The 23,201-nt window shown below is 33.0% G+C and overlaps 1 protein-coding gene across 10 annotated transcripts in view; it reads left to right on the top strand.

The window, feature by feature from the left end:
• LOC127732114 (uncharacterized) overlaps window positions 1-19,904 on the top strand; it is a 127,246-nt gene extending 107,342 nt beyond the window's left edge. For 6 of the 10 annotated variants that reach the window (XM_052241166.1, XM_052241172.1, XM_052241168.1 and 3 more), the window contains exons 6-14: window positions 5,134-5,307; window positions 6,025-6,099; window positions 6,616-6,768; window positions 7,630-7,711; window positions 9,531-9,700; window positions 10,048-10,218; window positions 16,584-16,717; window positions 17,365-17,539; window positions 19,038-19,904. In XM_052241166.1, coding sequence (XP_052097126.1) covers window positions 5,134-5,307; window positions 6,025-6,099; window positions 6,616-6,768; window positions 7,630-7,711; window positions 9,531-9,700; window positions 10,048-10,218; window positions 16,584-16,717; window positions 17,365-17,539; window positions 19,038-19,513 — 1,610 coding nt within the window. In that variant the 3' untranslated portion in view covers window positions 19,514-19,904. Of the gene's footprint in view, window positions 1-4; window positions 179-4,330; window positions 4,595-5,133; window positions 5,308-6,024; window positions 6,100-6,615; window positions 6,769-7,629; window positions 7,712-9,530; window positions 9,701-10,047; window positions 10,219-16,583; window positions 16,718-17,364; window positions 17,540-19,037 lie in introns of all 10 variants that reach the window. The other 4 variants (XM_052241170.1, XM_052241169.1, XM_052241164.1 and 1 more) reach the window with 2 other exon arrangements.
• Window positions 19,905-23,201: the final 3,297 nt, after the last annotated feature.

Genomic DNA, 23,201 nt, shown 5'->3' with positions numbered 1-23,201 from the left:
TTAGGAAATGGTGGTTGGTCATACTGGAAAAATGCAACAACATCTTGTCCCGTCAACTGTGGTGGTGCTTTACAAAATGTTACACGCAGTTGTACAAACCCGACCCCAAATGAGTTGGGAGCCTCGTGTTCTGGAACCAGTTTTGATGAGCAAATATGCAATGACAATTCTTGTCCTTGTAAGTACAGCTGTAAACTATTCTGAGTGTATTAGGCGAAGTGCAAAGTGTATTTGATGTACGTACGTATATTTTGAAGATATTTCAAATAATTTCAGCAAAGTATTGTTCATTTCCGATTGAATTACGTTATGTGAGAACAACATTGTCTAGGGTTTTCTTTTGTTAATCTGTGATATGTGGCCACAAAAATAATGAGACCTTATACATGTTATATATTTCAATAGTTTGTTACATAAGTATTTTTGTAGACAATTTCGTATGAGTTTTCGTAAGCACTAGTAATTTTTTTTACCATGAAAATTTCGGAAAGCCTATTAAGTAAATCGTGTTACTTTGTATGGCAAGTCCTTCTCTTCTAAACTATGTGTAAGTTTTTCGAAAGCATTACATTTGGATATTTAACAAAATATACTAGAATGTAATGCCAATCTTACAGTTACAAAAACACAATGAGATTAACAAATCAAAATTGATAATTACACATTGAGAATTGGGAGCGCATTTTAATAGTCGCAAATATGTAACTGGCATATTTCGGGTACAATTGAATAGGTGCATGAGGTTATCTATGGTTCTGACCATTGGCACCTTCAGGTACCGTTGAATGAAAATTATGAAGATAGATATGACAATATGACCAGAGTTCCCGCACGTTTCTAGTATGCTTACTGATCAAAGAAAACCTTACTCACAAAATGACAGCGCAAAAGAAATTTCGCAACCAAATTAGTAATTGATTTGATATCTAAACACCACAAAATTCCTGAACAATCAAGGCATACCGTATTCGGCCTTCCGTGTCAAAATGACTTATCTAGTGTATAATTGTTCAACTCGCATTGAATAGTAAAAAACACAGTTTCACTTCCCCACGATAAAAATTATTATATTATAGAGACATGAATGTGCAACCAGCAACCAGTTTTATATATTTTATTATATCAAGCACAATAGTTTGACTATTTTGTTTCGAAGGTAATTTCCTGGTCGTTTTAATTTTGTATTGGCAATAACCTAGTAATTTCTGTTTTCTGTTGTTATCATGTTCATACGATCTGGTTGAATACAATTAAATGAAGTCGAATGAAAATTTTAAATATATTTGAATTCTAAACAGTGTTTTTTTACACATACAAGTGCATTGCTATATGTAGAATAATCGTATTGCAAAACAAAAACCTATAAAAAAAGTGTTTACCAACTAAAGGCTTCATTGAATTTGATTCGAATACTTAAAGAAGGTATTTCAACAAAGCTAAACAGGTAGAGTAGAAAATATCGGCCAATCGGACATCGGACTTTTAAAATGTCTTGTGGTTGGTCGTAAACGTATAATTTTGTACGCTGACATGATATCAGTATATTTAGGGAGTAAGTTTCAAGTGAACACTAATTTGGAAACTATTAGGGAATGATCATTAGGTATTTTGATGGAGTATAGGGATTTTGGAATATTCTCGTTTGGAAATAACTGGAAAAAAAACTGTACCCAAGACAGGATTAATGTGTTTCCAACAAATATCAGGACAAGGCAGAAAATAGTTGGGTATAAGAAGGAACATAAATGTTCGCGTAGCTGATATGTCATTTCATATGAATGAATGTAGTAGAATACCATGCCAGAACATACATAAAGTGCAAGCCAGATAAACAAAATATTACCACTTTATCTAATAGGAACAAGGCAAAGGTATACGACGTTCAATGAGAACATGGGTTTCTAACCTTTTCAAAACGCCCAGGGTTGTGAATGCTTTATCATATCTTAACAATAAAATATGTGGTTGTTCCAGCAGAAAAAGCCTCTAACAATATTGTTTTTACGCAAAAACCATTATTTTGAAAGCTTAGAATTTACAGCAAAACTGTAAAGCCCTTATATATCCCTGCATCGTTAAGAAAAGGGATAATTCAGAAATCACACATCCGTCATTCTGTCCTTTAGTATTACATTGTAACGAGGTTATATTAAAAGTGACAGCACGATAGACGTTAATTACAAATAAAGTGTTACCTCCTTTTCGATCAGAAGGTGCCAATTGTGCAGCAGCCGGTTGTACGAACGTGGCATTAGCCTAAAGGGTCATTAAGACTTAATGAGTCATTAGACTAATGACACGTTCGTACAACCGGCTGCAGATCTATAAGGTCGCAGAGAGAGACTATAGATAATTACATCCGAGCTAGAACGGAACTGCCCGAGGGTTTATAAACCGACAGAAATATTACAAAAGTAACATGGGATCATTGCTTTCTGCTCGACAGCAGACTAAGGGACGGGAAATAAATTTTGAGCCAGGATCACAAGCAGATAGAAAAGTCAACATCAGATCATTGACGATTGGAGCCTGAAACAAATTTCATCTAGAAATATTCTGTTTCTTCAGGAAAAATATCTTGATCAATCTGCATGAATTGCTAAGTAGCTGATGGCTTTGGAAATAGATTTTACCAAATAGAAAACTTGTAACAATGTGCGTTAAAAATGTCCATGAATAAAGAATGGATATCCTTTTCCTGTCGCGCTATCTTTAACAACAAATTGACGTCTTTTCTAGTTTGAAAGTTTCGCACTGGTTGCATCACCGCCTTTGAAAATTTAAATTCATGGTCAGAATTATGCGTGGTATCGGACCAAAGACGATATTTTATTGTCAATTTACTCATACATATGTAAGTTGTTTATAGAAATAAGAAGATGTGGTTTGAGTGCCAATGAGACAACTCTCCATCCAAGTCACAATGTGTAAAAAGTTAACAATTATAGGTCAAAGTACGGCCTTCAACACGGAGCCTTGGCTCACACCGAACAACAAGCTATAAAGGGCCCCAAAATGACTAGTGTGAAACAATTTAAACAAGAAAAACAACGATCTAATCTATATAAAAAAACGAGCAACGAGAAACAAGTATTAACAACATCAACAAACGACAACCACTGAACAACAGGCTCCTGACTTAGGACAGGTGCAAACAAATGCAGCGGGTTTAAACGTTTTAACAGGCGCCAACCTTCGCTCTAACCTGTTTGTTTATTTGTTTCTTTGACTTTAAGTTTTCAGATGCCGACAAGAAAATAAAACCCTTTCCCTGAAACTAACTTGCAAGTTAGTGAAAGGAAAATTTAGAATATAGTAATTTGGGCTAAACATACTATTGATTAGAGAAGACGATTGGTTCTTTAAAAAATGTTAACACACATACATGTTTTGTCGAGAAAAAAAATCAAATTAGTGAGGTACCAATCGACATGCCTGACAGTACTAGTACATGTAAAAATGTATGTGTACATCGTCTGACCCTTGAGTATGTATTTAAGCCATGAAGTAGTGGCTTTTAACAAAATCAAAATTAAACTCAGAGGATAACGAGATATTGATTTGGCATGGCCAGAGTGAGGACTACAACATAACACCCTTAGAAAGCCCAAGGATTTATAAAGTTACAAATCCTTTAAAAGACTGAAACTTAATAGTTCTATCAGGTCGCAAACGGTCAACGTAATGAAAGTACCCCACATCTTGTTTTGCTTTCTATGATATTTCCGTATTATCTCCATGAGACAACAGGGGAAAGCATATTCAAGATCCTATGCTTATATCTAAGTATTTCGCATTTTTTATCTACAGCCTTAAATCATGATAAAACAAACTTTTCGGTGGTTCTTGATACATTTATCTTAGTTTTAATTACAACTAGTTGCTCTGGTCGCCGCTACTGGTCACAATAAGGAAGGTTCTTCGCAATTATCATTGACAGAGCCAGACAGACAGGGAAAGTGAAATCTTTGTTCAAGGCAAGCTGGGAATGAATAAAAATTGCATTCTAAATTTCTTCAAACCTCATAATTGTGTCCTTTCTTTGTCGTTTTCCGCCGTAGTTATACGATATATAATTTCGGATTTCGCATACAATGTTAATTCACAGTATTAACACTTAAAAACTGAGCTACTTACGATAATAGTTTGTATTTTATTTACCCAGTCACCGATTAAAATTACGTGACATTAGCGATTTAACTGATTACCCGAATTGTTCACGGTCACAACCTTGTACACCAGAGGGCTATAGCATGGGGTGAACTGTGTGGTACCTGTCGTGTTACTCCTGTTATAATTCAAAAAAATATTATAACTTTTTTTATTTCAGTTATAGGAAGCGTATGTAGAGATACCAAAACTGTTTGGACATGCCCAGATGGATATATACAAATGAAACGTGCAGACTGGATAGCAAGTAACACTTGTGGTGTGCCTGGAATTACGTCAAAGTTTGATGTTCTCCGAGAAATGAGGCAACATTGCAATGAAAGGAAATCTTGCACATTTACAGCAAACGATAATACTTTTAACGTTAGTTGTAAAGAACTACATAAAACATGTTCTCAATTAGAATATGAATATATATGCACAAGTAAGTGAGAATGAATTATCAAATATAGTAGTTAGCAGTCATCAATTATCACAAATGACTCACGGGATGATTCATTAAGTGGTCATTTGAATTTATATTTATTTGTAATTCTGCAAACCATGTTTTGTTTTAAATCGAACTTTTTTTAATTGTTTTATTGATTGATTCGCTTGACACTAAAACATAAGAAAATTAAGTTATCACATTGTGATGATTATCCATTTACGATGTCTTTCATAGTACCTTAATGAACGTATTTATATGTAGACAATTAAATTTATTGATATTTTAGCATTTAGATAAACACTATTCTTTAAGAGAAAAAAAAATACACAAAATAATTCTAATGCGTAGACACATTAAAACAGTAGAACCATGAGAATTGTTCAGTACTGTGCAGACTGTGTAATCACTTTTATCAAATTTGTGTACACATATAAATATATTAAAAAGTATGGCAATATCCGTATTTTGTGAACTTCTTTTGTAAGAGATCATAGATCCGCTTATTTGTATTATTTGATGTTCGCATGTTGCAGAAGCAAAATTGAATACTTGGACTGAGTGGTCGATATGTTCTAAATCATGCGGTTCTGGAGAACAAGTAAGAACACGCAACTGTTTAAACCAGTTTAACACAACGGATGGTTATTTGATTGACTGCAAAGGGTCGTCTGAAGAAACAAGAATGTGCAACAGTATCCAGTGTCCATGTTTGTATACATGATAAGAATGCAATATTAACTTTTTACCACAGTTATCTATTTGATAACCTCTGGTGTACTCAAGCAGACTACCATTTTTTTAGTTTCACATTTCCTCTAAATGTTGACTGTTTAATCGTTGAAAAACATAATTGTTTCGATTGAGATTCTTACATAAGTTTACACTTCTTATCAACTGATTGAAACATAAATGTATAATTTTTTTTCAATTTCAACAAATGTATGCAAACTTTGAGTATCGACGATAAAAATGCTGAAAAGAATGTCCAAATGTAAAACCAAAGTTCATAGTAAATAGCTTACTTAAAGAATAATTAATATTGTAACCGGGTGTCGTTAAATGTTTCCTGCTTCTCCACTGAGCACGTACGGCATCTGGAGTAGGAATAAAAACGGCTCCTAGTCAGAGGTGTATTTCCGAGTAAGGTGACATGTCTTCCTATCGATTGGTACGATGTGAATTTGGACGTTAATACTACAACTCAGCCTGTCTGTTTAGTACAAAACAAAGTTCATATTCGTATCACATTTACATGTTCTACAGCGATGTGAAATGTTTATTATATTTTGATGTTAGGAATATTGGAAATTTTTACAGCAGAAAATGAAAACTTCAAGTGATCAAAGTTTAACAAAATTGGATTTAGATTAGGCATATGAACGTATTGTAATGCTAATAAATCATTTCCAAATATTTTTTCACAGATTGCGATGAAAATATTTTTCCTCATCAGATACCAAGTAATTTCAAACTTAAACGGGATGTGTCTTCTAATTCTGGTAATGTTTTATGCTTTATTCGTTATTGCCATTTGGCCATTTTACTCAATTTCTACATGTCTGAAATATGCTATGAAATTTTGATTAACTTAACTCTTATGTAATTCATAATATAACGCATACGTGAAGAAAATGTAAATGATAACAGCAGTTTTGAGTGTATCTTTAATCAAATCAGTGTAAGTAAGGAGATAACATACCGGTAATTGTTTTCGAATGAAAAAAAAAGTTACGCAAAAAACTTGTATTTAGAGTTCATTAGAAGAACACAGAACTAGTGTACATATACATTATGTTGTTCGCTGAATTTAACTGTTTAACATTAAGCGAGATTGTAATCATCATTATGTTACGTACCTTATAAAACCTATTAATTTGATGAATCTTTAACTTTATTTCTACAATTTAGTTTTTCTTCTGTTATCTTTTAGTACATGTTTCATTTTTTTTTTTTTTTTGCAGTTTATGTTTTTAGAATGAAAAATCTGTATTTTCTTTCATAAATCTGATATCTAGGAAAGACAGACATATACAAAATTGGATGTTGTGGTACAGTAAATGCATTTCAATTTATTCCTATAAATACTGGAGATGTTAAATTTATTGTTTGGAGGCGCGTGAGAGGAAATACATACAAAGCTATTAAGAAAAATACAATATCCGTTACAGGTATGGTATTAGTTGAATCAGTAGTATTGAAACAGTATGCACCACATCTATTCAATCTTTTAGAATATGAGCACTTTTTATTGTAGAGGAAATGGTATAACCATTTAACACGTAATTGTAGTAGATACAGTTTCGGTTCATTGCATAGCATTACTCATAACACTCAGAGAAACAATAATTAAAGTTTCACCATGCATGCACGCAACCTTATTACACTTTCTTATACGCATGTGTACCATATATGCAGCAGTCGGTAAGTTATCCTGCTTAAAGAAGACGTGTAGTACTGATCTCAATGTGTTATTAATGTGTTTCTTGAATAATCTTCATCGCTAACACTCAAGTCTGAAGTTGGGAACGAAAAATAGACAAAATGATAAAACTTTGGAAAATGATAGGTCTAAACAGAACAGTCAAAACTGTCTGACAGGAGAAAAAAAATGTAATGCCTGTACAAAGTCAGGAATATGGCAGTTATTTTTCATTCGTTCCGTTGGTTGAGTGTTTGTTTTTTTCATGTTTTATATACTTACCCCTCTTGAATTTACTTTGGGGTTCGGTATTTTTGTTCATACAGTTTTTCTTTATCTAAGTTTGAATTAGCCATACAACGAACGGTACTACTCAGAACTGATAGTCTACCAGCAGTGGTACCGATGTCCGACTGTATGAGTAATTAAACACCATAACAGTCAAATGGGCACATGTAACCGTAGTAGCTTTATTTGAATACATAATCATAATGTTCAACATTTCTTAAGAAAAAATGTAGAATTTAAATGATGTCAGTACCAAGCTTTTGTTGACCATTAATGCCTGTAGAAAGAGCCAAACATATATTTTTTACAATATTTATTTCAGCACAAAACATTGGGAAGTTTGTTCAACACAACTTGACAAAATATGAACGCATAGCTGTCGTGCATGACGACATAGTTGGATGGTCAGTTATTATGTTTTCGTTTTTGCTGTTGTTTTAACGCGTTAATTCAGCAAATTTGTATTTGTCTGAGGAATGTAACAAGTAGCTAATTCAGTTACAGTTCATAGTGTTATTTTCAAAGGGAATTTGATATTTCTAGATTGTCACTATTAGCTTCCAGCTATTGGTAATTTAAAGACAATAATTTGCATTTAATGAGATAAACATTTGAGATACCCTCTATGTAGGTGTTACATGTAGGTACCTGTCTTAAAGATGTATATCTTCTTTTATTCAAATGAACATAGAACATTTATTACACTTATATATTTGAATAAATAAACTCCATAAACTGCAAACGACTAAAGAAATAATTAATTGCATAACTATACTTAAATGGACAGCAATATAATGCAATGATTGCTTTGTATCTATGACGAGTTTATTAAAGCGGGAAACGAGGGAAAACTTATAACGCAATGGCAAAAAACGACGAAAAGACGAACAAAAAATCAAATAACTACATATTAAACGAAGGACTGAATAGCCCGCACCCCAACTAAACCGTGGTAGAACTCATGTGCTTCTGAAAAGAGTACTTCCTGCTCCACGTCTGAAAACCCAGTGTGTTGCTTATGCAAAAACAAATCAGCCGATGTCTCATTCGTTGATGTCACAATTGGTTGAATTGCTGAAACGAGGACGGTATTGTGGTTATGACAACGGAACACATCTTTGGTAATCTATTAAACAGATATTCCATAACGGTCAACCAACTCATGATGGCGTCCATAAAACTTTTCAAGAAATGACTATAATTGTACTACTTAGAACTTTTGGTTCAATAGGGGGATATATATTCTATATGCAAGCGTAGCTGGAATGTTGCTACATAGGAATGAAAAGTTCAAAATTAGGAAGCTGTAACTATTCCTTTGGTCGTGACGATGTGTTCTCAGCCGACAATCATCATCATTTTTTTGTTCTAAGTCAAGACATGAGACAGACTAAACAGTACATGTATCCTATATTTCAAGTTCGACGGGATAAATGCTTTCCATATAGTCACCAAACTTCGAATCATTTAGTGAGAGGAATCCATTTGTATAGCGGAACGTGAATTTAAAGGGTAATGATAACTTCGTTTCATTTTTCCTGGCTTCATACCACAATTAAATCCCTTTGTTCTTGGCCTTTAATTCCCAAGTATAATATATGGGGGTATGTTTTCCTTATTTTACTTGACACTGTTTCCTTTAAAAAGTTTACTATTTACGTGGTCGTATAGGTTGCATATATATTGAAATAAGTAAAAAAATGTGGGAAATATTTAGGTTGAAAGTAATTTGACTAAGTGAAAGTCGGTTAGAAATTAAAGTTCATCAAGCTGATAAAAGTGATAAACGAAATATTGATTGGTTAATAACATCAAAAAATAAATATAAAATAGCACACAATTTTTCAAAATCGTAGTCGATAAATATCTATCTAAAACAAAACAAAAAACTGTTAATAAATGTTTGCTATGAAATGATTTTTTAATAAATTGCGTTCTTTTTGTTTTTATATGTCGCGCTTAAAGAAACAATCTACAAATAGATAAGGCGACGTATATTGTAAAAATAGTGCCAATTCAATATGCACGCTTAGATGCAGCATACAAGAGAAAGCGCGCGAAAAAGTGCCGGCCTCCCTATATGTCTAACTCACCTATATGTGTGTTCAAACAGAATCCATGTCTTAGTCTGCAAAATAAAAATATATTTCACTGATCGTATATTGCAATATGAAGTTTAAGATAGATGCATACTTCAACAGTGAACTCCTCCTCTTTATATAGGTACGATGGCGGCAATAATATAATCGGATATTACGACTGTTCTCCCGACAATGAAACCTGTATGGCATTTTCATTGATGAAAACCGTAAATGATGGCGATGAGATTGACACGGATGGCTTACCTTCTATATCTGAAAAAATATTTGCATGGAATTTTTCAACAACTGAGAGTAAGTTAGTCATATTATGTAGCTGAACATTTCAAAACTTGGTTAATATCAAATTATATTACCGTTATCAATACAAAACGCGTATACTATATTGTATCTTTTAAACAGAAATTTCGAATAAAATCGTTAAAAACAATTTTCTCCGTCCTAAAATTGTTTTCAATATTTTTAACTGAACGTTAATCAAACATCAATCTATCTCACACTGCATCAGTTGTTGCGTAAGAGCCTAAGCGAATTAATTTTTGCAGATCTATATTCTTCAGTAAATCCTGTTATTCATGCCATGGTTTGAACGCGACATTTCGCAAACCTAATCAATTCTAAATTGTTGATTTTTGTTGTAGACATGGCAGTTGAATTGTCGTTTGCAGATGACTCCATTGAAATTCCTGACAACTCTGCAGTAGACACCTATGTGACAAACATTAGAATCAAAGACCCAGATCAAGGCGATTTCATTGAGAATATAAAACTGGACTATGACAATCAGTATTTCTATTTTGATACAAAATTAAGTAGGTATTCGAAGAAAATAAATTTTACCAATTATATTTTGTGCATCACAAACTTAAGAAATTGAAGTATATTAATTTCGATACCTTTAATATTGAAACACTTTATATTATATTATGTATTCTAAAAAATTTTGAGACTTGTCCCCATCTTTAATAATTTTGACTTAACGAATACAAAATTTGTATAATAATTCGGAACCTGTTTAATTTATTAGATTAATCTTAAAATTACTTTCAGTTTCTGTTTCCTTCAAAACGAAAAAATGTAAAAAAATATTAAACATAACATTACAATTTTTCTTTTCCTATTGATTAAATTTATACTTGAAGACTTTTCGTAAAGATTTATAGATTTAGCTATTTTGTTCCAGATTGTTTTTATAACAAAAATCAAATGCATGAAAGAACAAAGTGGATAAAGTACCCAAGTGTCTTTCAAAGACGTCAATTCATCAACACCGACGTCGATTTTGCAATGTTTCTCAGTCTCAACTATTTGTCAAAACTATGAAATTTTTGTCATCGTATTGTACAAATATTTAATTTTTTCCACAACTTTAAAAAATTATTTTGACAATATATAAATGATAATCTAAGTTAAGTTTTGCACAAGTATATTCTACACAATTATAATAGTCCAAGGTATACAATGGTGTAATACTACATTCATTATAGTCCAATTCGCCGACGCACATTTTGAATGAATTTTTTCATACCCCAAAGGGTGACTGGGGAATAAAAATATGGTAACTACAGGTCTCCTTCCGACCAGCAGTAAAACACTTGTCAAAGTGGTCATCCGTTTGGCTGTTCGGAATGTACAAATACGCAGCCACGTCCGGTCAAAATGGGGACATTAAATCCGATGCCTCGTGTAGAGAGAGTGCCACGCTCTCTGCATGTTAAGAACCCTTGCAACAACTCCTTGAAGGGTCTGTAGGTGGCCTGTTGCAAGGCTAAATTTCTGTCCCTATCTTATATACCCTCATTTTCTAGTGACAGTCTAAATTTTACCGACATACATCCTCTATTACAGGACCTTCCTATTGTATTTATTGTTAATTTGTTCTCGTCCTGAACATGCATGAAATATTTGCCACTGGACGTTTAGCAACTAAAAATCAAGCAATCACTTCATACTAAAAATGTGCACACGATCAACATATTTAGAACCCTGTAAAATTACAAAAAGAAGCATTCAATTCTTATAGGTACATATGTATGCGACAAACGTGAAATTACGAGTTATGTCAATTTTTCGTTCGTTTTACTTTGCATTTTTGTGACGTGGTCACGGAAAGCACATGCTGTCATGAATGTTGAATTTTATTGAGAGATAAAATCTAACTCTGAAATGCCTATCGACTTTTTTCAGCCAATCAAAAGTACAGTTTTTAGGCAGCATTCACAAACGCACTTCTCATCCGCCAATACCGTAATATCAAAGAAGGCACTAATATTAAGGGCATCCTATACAGTTTCGAGGGAGTCAACTCTTGGCGCGACGTTAAGCGTTCGAATTCCCGCAAAACGTCATTTTCCGCGGGACGTCATGCGTGTAATATTACACGCGAATTTTAATCGCAACTTTTACAACAACAAAAAACGCAGTTTTCCATGATTTTATTACACACTGATGGCCTTTTTTTTTAAGGTCTTTATACCTGTGCAAAATCATCACAGCTATACTTTGAGGTTTCTACAACATTATATGTTATTTCATACCTGTGCAAAAATCAGCACTGATATACTTTGAGGTTTCTACAACATAATGTTATTTCTGAACGTTTACTAACAAGATTATAAATGCTTTAACCCTCTTGATGCCACATTAAAAAAATCAACGTTTCGACTTTGCCAATGGGCAATGACAATTTGACGTCGCCAGTACCAAATTCTTTTGACGTCGTCTTTTTGGCGTTTTTTTTTTCTCATATTGATTTATAAAGTTGTTTTTTCTACGCGACCGGCATTCACAATAGCGGTGACCAGGAGATCATTTTGATAATGCTAAATTGACCGATTAAAATCTTTCTATACAAATTTGCTTCTTGATGGACCAAGGAGACTCAAGAATGTAAAGTTAACTGATAAATTTTTGAAAATACTGTTGAATTTGTGCAATTTACGTGTTAATTACTTTACCCATTTAAATTTTCGACTGATATTATTCTCCAAAACGCAAGACCAATTATTAAAAGTTCTTTTTTTTAATTGCATCGGAATATTGTAAAGTATTATGCAATACTTATTTGCCACCTACAATTTTGGCTATATATTTTCATATCATAACAGTTTTTAAAAAGATATTTTAGGGTTTTATCTTCGATTGTTTTTGTTTTCTACTGATGTGAACATTGATATTAATATTTTGCAAACTAATTTGGGTAAAATATATGAAAAACTTCGGGATGAAAAATTATTGTTTATATCACCAGTAAAAGATAATTGTCCAAGGATAAATATTACTTATAAACATATTAGATTTGTGATAATTTTTTTCTATTAGTTGATTGAAATCCAATTAGAAATAACTTTATAAAATTTATATTTAAAAAATGTAATATATAGCCAAAAGTTGTTCGTGAAAAATACTTCTCGGCCACTGTATAAAAAGGAGTTGTACATAATTTCTTCTAAAAGGGTAATGAAAGGTCAGTTATAATCGTTTTTCCCCATGTTCAAGAACTTTTATTTTTCTATAAGCAACATTTTGATTTAACAATTACCGATAAAAAAGAAGGCGAGTAATGTCGTGATATTTTAACCTAGCAACATTGTCTTGTGCTGTCTCTATACATAAACCATGTGAGCAGTAGTCTTTTTTTATATTACATGTAAGAAAATTTTTTCTTGCATTTAATGTTTAGGGATAAATTCAGAAGACGGGCTTAAATTTATCTTAACTTGTCTCGACACGGGACTATTAAATATATGAAGTTATATAGATGTGATTGCGTATTGAATGTTTGTCAACCTCTGTTTGTCATGATTTTTTTTTAATTTATTGTGTCTTTTGATGTAGGCCTAAACCACTTCTTTTTATCTTGGAGATGGGGTATTGAAGGTAACAAGATTCCTTTTGTGTAAATTTCTGTAGAACAACCTCAATTTCAAAAACATACAGCAAATAAAAAACAGTATGAAAGAAAGTATTGCCCGTAACTATTATCGAAAATAATTTTAGTACCCATACTCCTTGTATTCTTCACCTGCAAAACAACTTATATCATTTCTAAATGGTATATTTTACATCATTAACCGAATCAAAAGGTTAAAAATAGGTCCAGATTTTAGAGGCCGTAATAACCGCTGCTGTTTTTGTGTAAAAAAAATTGTGCCAGTAGAGGGTGTCTCCTCTTATATATCTTTTCGTGTTCTCTTCTAACAAATGCATAGACATTGGGTGTTCATTTTGTATTTTTTAATGTGAATCATCGCACAGAGAAGTACGATTATCGACAAGATCCTTTTAAGTTAAATTACAAAAATGAATTTCGAACACTCGGAGAACATATTGTTTCATCAGTTTATTCTCTATAATTTATTTATGAATATTTCATGTCCAGGTCTGTGGTATCTGTTTAGTGAAAATCAAATCCCTAGCTTCTGTTAAATCCGGAAAAGTCAGACTTCAAATAAAAAATACTGGTCCCTCAGGCTTTAAAATTTCAAGCTGGATACAGATGGTGCATGCATGGCTAAAAATACCAAAATAATGTCAAAAACATTCAGTAACTTTCATTTTTTTTTTCAATAAATGATTAAAAAGTTGTGTGTTATACTTGAACATGAGTATGAATAAGCCATATAGTATTAGAGATGAGGTTTTTCACTACAGTCTAGTCTATATATAATAAGACCTTATGTAGTATTATGAATTAGGTCATTAATTTTCTCAATTGAATTATTTCACATTTTTCATTTCGGGGCCTTCTATAGGCGACTAGTGGTATTGTTTTTCTCATCGTTGAAGGCCGTACGGTTGCTTGCAATACTGCTGACATCCACTTCTTTTCAACTTTGGTTTATTTTTGTCTCATTTGCAGTTATACCACATTCCCTTATTTTTATATTATAAGTATAAAATATTGGTCGCTGAACTAAATGACATGCAATTAATTAATCGTAAATTCAGTTTTAAAATTGCTTTACTTAAAATTAGAATTAAATATTTCGTCTATCAACTATGTGAAGCCGACTGGAATTGTCCGTCAATAATGCACCATATAATGTTCAATGACACGATTTCATTCTAAAATGTTTGTAAAATATTTTTCCTGCGGTGTTCACACAAATAAAACAGTCAAAGTTCACGAAATATATGTTTGTAAAAAATGGAATTAAACCTTTCCTCCTTCACGACAGGAACTCAGCTAGCAATAATAAAGAACACTTTGAAACATCAAAAGGAGTTAAAAACATGGTTAAATTTCAATTATCGAAAACTAATAAATACGAAATTTTGTTTATCAAATTAAAGTAAAGTATTTGTCGCTTATCAGTCAAACACCATTTGGGTAAAAGGAACTCAATTGAGATAAGAAACTGAAGGCATTGGCAGTGTGTATTTTATCGACAATGTTAGTGAATTTCTGTTGAGTTCCATGTTTAAAATTAGTGTTTTTCTAAATTTCCATAACTCCAAATCTCAATATTCTTTTGATATTTAGCGAGTCCTAACTGTGCGATCTCTTGGGCCATGATTCTGTCATGGGTGGACCGATTTCCCGTTTCGGACTGAGAGGGTAAACACATAAACATTGCTATTCGAACATACGTAATGTGCGAAACTTTCTAAAGTACTTTTCAACACACAGCCTGACGAATATGTCGGATATGCGGTTAATAAAGTGTTTTATATTATGTTAGTCTGGTAAGTTACAATGCCAAAAAAAGGGCGGCCCGGTCTTGTTGTTCAATTATCTTGTGTTTCCAGCTCTTATGTCGATCTTTAAATCGTCAGCATCAGTGTCATGTGCGTGCATGCAAATATAAAAACCAACGTTGTCGTTTGCCGCTGGAAGACGGGTTTTTTTTCAGAGAAAGAAAGCTCAATTTACTTGTGCCATAATTATAACGTCACAATGACGTCATGGATATTACGTCATTGCTCCAAAATACACTTAGATGACCGATGGTCAACAATGTTATAACGTATTAATTATTTAGTGTAGTATAGGTTGCAAAGTTTTGATTTATAATATATACTTATTGTAAAATTGCTGAAACGACATATATGTCGCCTTGGCATCAAACCCCAAACGACTTATATGTCGCTTTGGCATCAACACTGAAACGACATATATGTCGCTTTGGCATTAAGAGGGTTAAGTGACTTGCTTGAAAAATTGTAATTTCGGATGGTATATGTTGAAATTTGGGAGAGGAATAAAAAGGACGCACAAACCAAAAGCAAAGTTATGGGTAGATATTAATTCAATCTTTTTTGCCAAATCAAAAATTATGAAAAATTTCAAAATTATTGCAAAGTTTCTCTGTCTGGTAAAAGCCTCCTTTAACAAATTGAAGATTCTGCTATATAAGATTTTTTTTTTCTGGCAAGTTCCGTTTGTAGGAAAAGACCTCATGTACGTAACCTTTGTGCTGTGATCCAATCGAAATAAGCGTACTTTGACCTATAATGGTCTACTTTTTATACATTGTGACTTGGATGGAGAGTTGTCTCATTGGCACTCATGCTACATCTTCTTACCTATATAAACAAGTGAACTTTAAAAACTGGCTAAAAACAGTAGGAGCCTCCAAGTTTTCTTCAACTGTAATCATTCACCCGAATAACAGTTTGATTTTATGAATAAATGTGAAATTATCTAAAGAGATTTAAATGTGAATAAAGGAATGTTAAAGGGGTATGTCAATGAAACAGCAACCCGCCAACTAAAACAAAAAACCATCTAGAGGTCAACATGTGGTCTTAAACAATACACGAGTGTGTACAGTACCGGCATGGCAAGCTCTAAATTGCCGCGAGTCTTTAAACTAAGCCGTAAAAAATTAACAGTCCGTAATAACTATGCTTGAGATGTTTCTCACATGGAACATAAACAGAATAAAAAGAGAGAGGTATTTATGATACACATGTTTTATTTCCGATAACAATATTATTATTTTAAGGTAGCTCTTTATAAGCAATATATATACACACCTGTAAAATGTCGCCAATAACCTTGCAAAAATAATTGGCGGGAGACGTCGAAATTGTCAGCCACCGACGTGCATTTTCGCGCTAATGTTGAGGTCACCAAGGGGGGACGCAATTTTTAGGATAAATCACGATTTATGTTCGAATCCATTTCAATTCTAATGTCTTAGTTGGTAATGTTATTATCTATCAATTCCAGGAAACATCTACGTAAAGGAAGTCTTGCCACATACAGTTGGACAGAAATCTTACAGCCACAATATTACACTGACAGTGCAGGACTCATGTTATAATTCTATAACTACAAATGTTACGATATTAATATATAATGTTGTAAGTACATTTACTTAAGAAATGTCCTACTGATTTTGATAAAAAAAAAAAGGTTAAAAATATAAAAAGGAAATAAAATCAAGTCGAAAAAGTAAATATCACAATAATGAACAAATACACAACAAATAAACAACACAAAAAATAACAAGAGTTCATTTTATTTTACAAAGTATACTAAAGTAACCTCACAGACAGATATGATAGCAAAATCCGAAATTCTGAATACGTGATAGTTTGATGATTCCAATCACTTTTGAATGAATGTTCATGTTTATAATCCAGATATGTCCAATTATAAATATTCATTGTCCGAATCGCCTATCTGGATTAACATTCACAAGATATGTTCACACCAGAACATTGAAAGCCAGGGATGAACAAATATGTAGAAATGATAATGCCAGTAACAAAAATAGTTCAAGAAGACTACACGTACTTTCATCAAATTTATGCTAAGGAATGCACTATCTAAATTATGCCTATACTTTTTAATCATGTTACCGACCAAATAAACCTACAAAAGTACCAGTCTACCTGCACCAGTTTCAACAACTGGTAGTTATCCAAACAGTCCAAATGTTTAAAATCACTAGGTGATATAAACACTTTTTTCATTCAAATCGCATTGTCCGCTCTTGTATTTACAGCCTCCTGTGATTAGCGGATTACAAAACACTTTGGAAATAGATCATGCTACAGCTGAAAGCAATCCATATCTTGCAAAATTCCAAGTAAAGGACCCTTCTGGTGATAATATTTCTTGTATGATCAACGAGACGAATGTACCAACAGAATTGTTTTACCTACAGCTTGATGACAAAGGTATGACTAGGTCACACACAAACAGTAAGATAAAGTTACGTGAAAGTATATACAAAATGTACGACTAAAAAGGAAATGAGACAGGAACCCAACACTACAAACACCTCACAACATGCCTAGATGTCAACATACATTCTTCGACAACGGGTGGTAATACATCTAAATTGCCCCGATAAAAAAAGATTGTATGTATCTTCAATATCTTCAATTTGCAATTTTTTTTTCGTGTGTCAACAAGTAAACTTACCTTTTACCTCAAACGTTGATTCATGGTTTTCAGTATACAGAAATTATTTGACATTATCCACTTTGTCATGGTAACATACACTCTATTTGCGTTTGTATTATATTTGCGTAGTGCATTTTATCATATAATATATGTAAGTGTTTTTGTATCGGTCTTGATTATCCTTTATTTAACAAGGAGATGTGGTATGATTGCCAATGAGAAAACTATCTAACAGAGTCTACGAAACATGGATTTAAGCAATTATAAGTCACCGTACGACCTTCAACAATGAGAAAACACATATCGTATAGTCAGCTTTAACAGGTCCTGACTTGACAAAAAACAAAAACAATTCAAACGAAGGCCTAATTTATGATAAAACAAAAACCGAAGAACAGATATTACAGACAACAACCAATGACAACCACTGAATTAAAGGAACATACATAATGGTGCGGGGTTAAGCATGTTTGTGAGGTCTGAACCATCCCATAACCTGGGACAGTTGTGTCCACTTAAATTGTGTTTCACTTTAAGCTTTATTATTTATTCATGTATTAGGGTTATGTGCAACGTGAGGACTTGTGTACTCGTTAAAACATAAATTTAGGCAAGAAACATTAACCATTCAACAAACTGAAGAAAAAAAACATAAGAGAAGATACTAAAGGGTGGGGGTCACAAAGAAAACATACGTTGAAGAAAGACGGACAGCACTAGGGCTCAAAGAAAAAAATGATTACCAGAAAAAGAAGAGTTCACCAAAAACTGCACAGAAAATAAACACTATATATTGAGCAATATAAACTGCACCAAAAAAACCGGGGTGAATTCGGAAAGTGAAGGCAGCTCCTCTAGAGGCACCCGTATTACTGCTAAAATTCATAACCAGTCGGTTGAGATTTAATTGATCGTTATTGAACATCCGTGTCCCGATTTAGATATGTGGTAGGACTCTCTATTTGGTCGTTTTCAACATCCGTAAAATGCGTACAATATAATTTACATAAAATCGCATTTGAATAAATAGTTAATGCTAACTTACTAGTAGTTTCAACCAGAGTCGGGGAGACAGCATTTAAGATTAACAACCTTGTCCTTCATTTTACAGATGATTATTTGAAATTGGTTGTTTATATGAATATTTCACGTAATTCAACTTCCAAATTTATGTATATCATTATATGTGGAGATGGAATATAAAACTAGTTTCAGACGTAATTAGTCACACAACATTTATTATTAACAATCTTAAGCTTTATTTTACAGATGCGTATTTGAGATTGATGAATAACGTGAGCATTCAAAGTAATACAAGTTCCGAATTTATACTTATTATTATATGTGGAGATGGAACAGAAAACACAGAGTTCGAGCTCAAATTAAAGTTTCGACCGAAGAACGAGGGTACATCGACAATTCCGTCGAACGAACCTAGTGCCATGCCAATAATTATAGGGGTATGTGTCTTTATGTTGTGTCTTATCATTTTGGTCATACTTGCATGCTTTTGTAAAAGGCGGAGAAAACTAGTCGTGAACGAAACGTCGGAGGACAAACTAAAATATGCCACGTGTTCAGTCGGTGCAGATGTTATAGAGAACCAATATAATGATATGGGACAAACTGTAGACCAGCATAAAACTAACGATTACGTAGAAATGTCCGGCAAACCACCTGAAAAGGAGAAAGCATTTCACTTAGGTACGTCCGAGGTCGGCGCTTACACTGAAGCATGGAGATGATTCATTTACTTTTATGTACATTTTATTTAACACTAATATCGTTTCTTTTTTCTACATTCATTTATTATTAAATATCAATGTTTTCTTCATAAAAGATTAAATAAGGACGGTTTCATCTATAAAGGGATTTTGGAGGTGATTGTTTGCTTCAAATTTGACTTCTTTTTGCCTAGAGTTGTAATCACTTTTATCGAGGCCTGTTCTATTGGGGAAAAAACTGTCATTTATTTTATTTGAATAAATATTCGTTAACATATCATTTGTCTGCATATATACAATATAATGATTTTTACTATATACATTATTTATAAATGCCATGTACATTTTAATTTCTATTTCAGTTGCCATGTATTTGCTTTTTATAATAAAATAAAACTATATGCATTTTAAACGTCACAGTTGATAAAATAGTTGTATATTCGCCTTCTACAGCTTATAAATATCATAATTAAAATACATACATCTTATCCTTATATTTGGATCGTATTTTCGAAAAAAATTCTGTACATCATAAATATTTTTCAAACTGCGTTTTCCGTTTAAAACAAGAAACAAAAATGAAATTGCTGATAGTTTAGAATAAGAACATTTCAAGCTCGTATTAGTATTGAGCAAATATCCACAATTCATAACTGCAGTCAACGTTTGCAAAAATAATCATCGTGTATCGCCTTGAAATCTTCCGTGTGGTTATTATTTTATCATTAGTAAAGAAGATGGGTATACGTCACGATACAGCAGTCAAACGACACAAACCGTTAATGTTATTAGTATTTCCGGTTACTCAGAGAGAGGTTAAAATGTAACAAGACATTAAAAAGGGCATGAAATATTTCAAGTCGAAAAAAACCGACACAAGGCAAAACAAATTAAAATAATCAACAACTGACTAAACAGAGAAAATAAACATGGCAGCACGGGTAACTCATGTGTACTGGAAGACCAACGGTTTTTGCTCAACTAGTGACCTCCATCATGATGCTCAGGATTAGTAACAAATAGATGAAAAGTCAGTAACTTCGTAGGTGATAAGAAAATGAAATTCATGCGTCGGAAGCGTTTGTTGGATTTAACATCATCGGGAACGCTTAAAGCCGAATGTTTGAAGGCCAAGGATGTATATAAGTACCGACAACGTTTAAGAGCTTTATGAACAAAATAGCCAAATCCATCTAAGGTCCATGCAACTTTGCCAGGTAACTTTTGTCGAGTCTTCATATTTCTACACTTGGTGATGATGACAAACAAGTCTTTGATAGTCTCTGGTGTAGATTCCCATTCTGTGTATATTTAGACATCTCACTGTTATCTTTTTTATAAGTATGTCTTGTGAACTAGCACGTTAAAAATCCGACTCCGCGTGTCGGTCTAATACAAAGCTGGGTTTATATTATATCACATTATCATGTGTTTATCGTCTTGAATATGCCATTTAATTTACCACTGGACAATAAACTGTCATCTACCCATTACACCATTCATTAATGCACTTGCCAAGTCGGACTTGGCACTATGCACGGTACGCAATCCATCTTTCTACATTGAATCATACACATAATCAAAATTGCACATAATGAAAGTAATCCTATGATACTATGTACAATTGAGGCACAGTATTTGTTATCCGGTATTATAAGATTGTCTCAGGTGAAATTTCCCCAGAATTCATTTCATAACAGGGACATTTTGGAAACAATCTATCAATATTTATTTCTCAGAATCTCTGGTCTACAGAACCTTTTCGTTTGTCAAGGAAGTCGTGCACACCAGTTTTAAAATGTCGTGCGCACGATTTTTCAAACTGGTGCGCACCAGACTAAATCTCCGGCAAACAAAAATATATATATTTCCATGGCACTTTTAAAGGGGCTCCGTACTGGTACGAATTCCAGAAGAGTAATTTTGTGCTTAATCAGCATGGATATTCATTTTAACGACACTTTTATTAATTTATTAATTCATTTTAATTTCATTTTTCGTCTTTTATGAAATGTTGGTGTTGACAGCAAATCTTGACAGTCTCTGTTTAATTTATTCATAACCTTATAAATTCCACACGAATTAGAGCTCGACATATATCGACACCTGCCTATTGCTGAAGACTCAACATAACTTTGAAGGTTTTGGTTACTTGTGTTGGTGGGTTGTTGCCTCACTGACGTGTACCCCAAATTTCATTTAATTCATCTATGATATTTTAGACAAATTACGAATACTGTATAAAATACATTACTTTTAAATGTCAATTTTTAAAATTAATCATCAGTCGTCTTTTGTTAAAAAAAAATCGTCATTGCTTGCAAAGAACACCATATATATTACACGAATATCGCATATCTGCAAACAGGTTTTGCATTATAAAATGGGTTTAAACAGGATATATCATAAAACTGAAAATGTCAACTCTCAACATCTTTTGATAGCTGTAATTCTTATTATGAGTCACTGATGAAGTCCGTAAATCAAGGGATGTACTACTAAAACGTGTACTTGAGCCATTTTGGAATATTTAAACAACATTAAGAGGCGTCTTTTGAGAATCAACATAATGGTTACTTACTTTAGGTACACATTATGCATCAAACTTGTCATTAGTTTTAATGCTTTTTAATGAACAATTGAACCTATTGAAAATTTGCCTTATGTTTCCAAAACAAACAGAAACAAATCAGACAAACTATAAATAGTAAAACATGTTCCACCGCTACTTACAAAAATGTGGTCTTAAAAGTTCCACACAAGGGTAGAGGGACGGAAGGACCTTTTTCAGGAATTCGGGATTCACGGTGCCGTTTAATTCACGGGAATTCATGGAATAGCCGGTTTAATCGTCGGGAATTCAGGAATTCGGATTTAATCATATCGTAATGCAGAAACGGACGCATTAATTTCACGGGAATTCGGGATTTGGCATTTATTTTACTCGGGAATTCGGGTTGAGACCCCCTCATACCCCCTAAAGGTAAAGTATACGTTAAGTTGTTTCTCCATATGCCTCTATCGTTTATATATCTAAATAAAAAAGAGGATTATTCAAGCTGATAGATGAACAAAAATATAAATATCATAGTACAATGTAATTAACATCCCATGCATCTTTTGGAGATAGGTATTACATAATAGATTACTTAAAATATGTACTGTGTTGTTACATAAATATACAAGCATGAAGGAACGTCGTATGTTGAGTATACATTTGTACGTCAAAACGATATGTGTCAAACAAAAGACAAAAACAACAAAACAATATATCTATTGAGCAAACATATAGTATTCAGCAATAGACATGTGTCTTTACAAGATGTCTAGCTTTTAGAATAAATAGTCCCGAGTCTATAAAAGATGTGAAAAAACCGACATAATACAATATCTTCAATATGATAATACCCATTTATCCACATTCATAAAACATTCAGATATGACATACGACACATCGGACGTGGTTCATGACACAGGCGAGGTTAAACTAGTTTTGTAAGATCTAAACCCTCTCGTTTTATATAAGTACTAATCTACGTAATTTACATTTTCCCACTGCACGTAAAAATAAGACGGATGATACCAAGTTTAGTTTAGGGAAAATTTGAACTCAAAAGTCGAAAAGAGTGTAAGGTACAATAAAGTACATAAACTCTACATGGAAAAGGTTTAGAGGCGCCCGACAAACATGTTTAACCCCGCCACATTC

The sequence above is a fragment of the Mytilus californianus genome, unplaced genomic scaffold (genome assembly GCF_021869535.1).
Source record: "Mytilus californianus isolate M0D057914Y unplaced genomic scaffold, xbMytCali1.0.p SCAF_22, whole genome shotgun sequence".
NCBI lineage: Eukaryota > Metazoa > Mollusca > Bivalvia > Mytilida > Mytilidae > Mytilus > Mytilus californianus.
The sequence above is the reverse complement of the archived record's forward strand: the minus strand, read 5'-3'. Positions and strand labels throughout refer to the sequence as shown.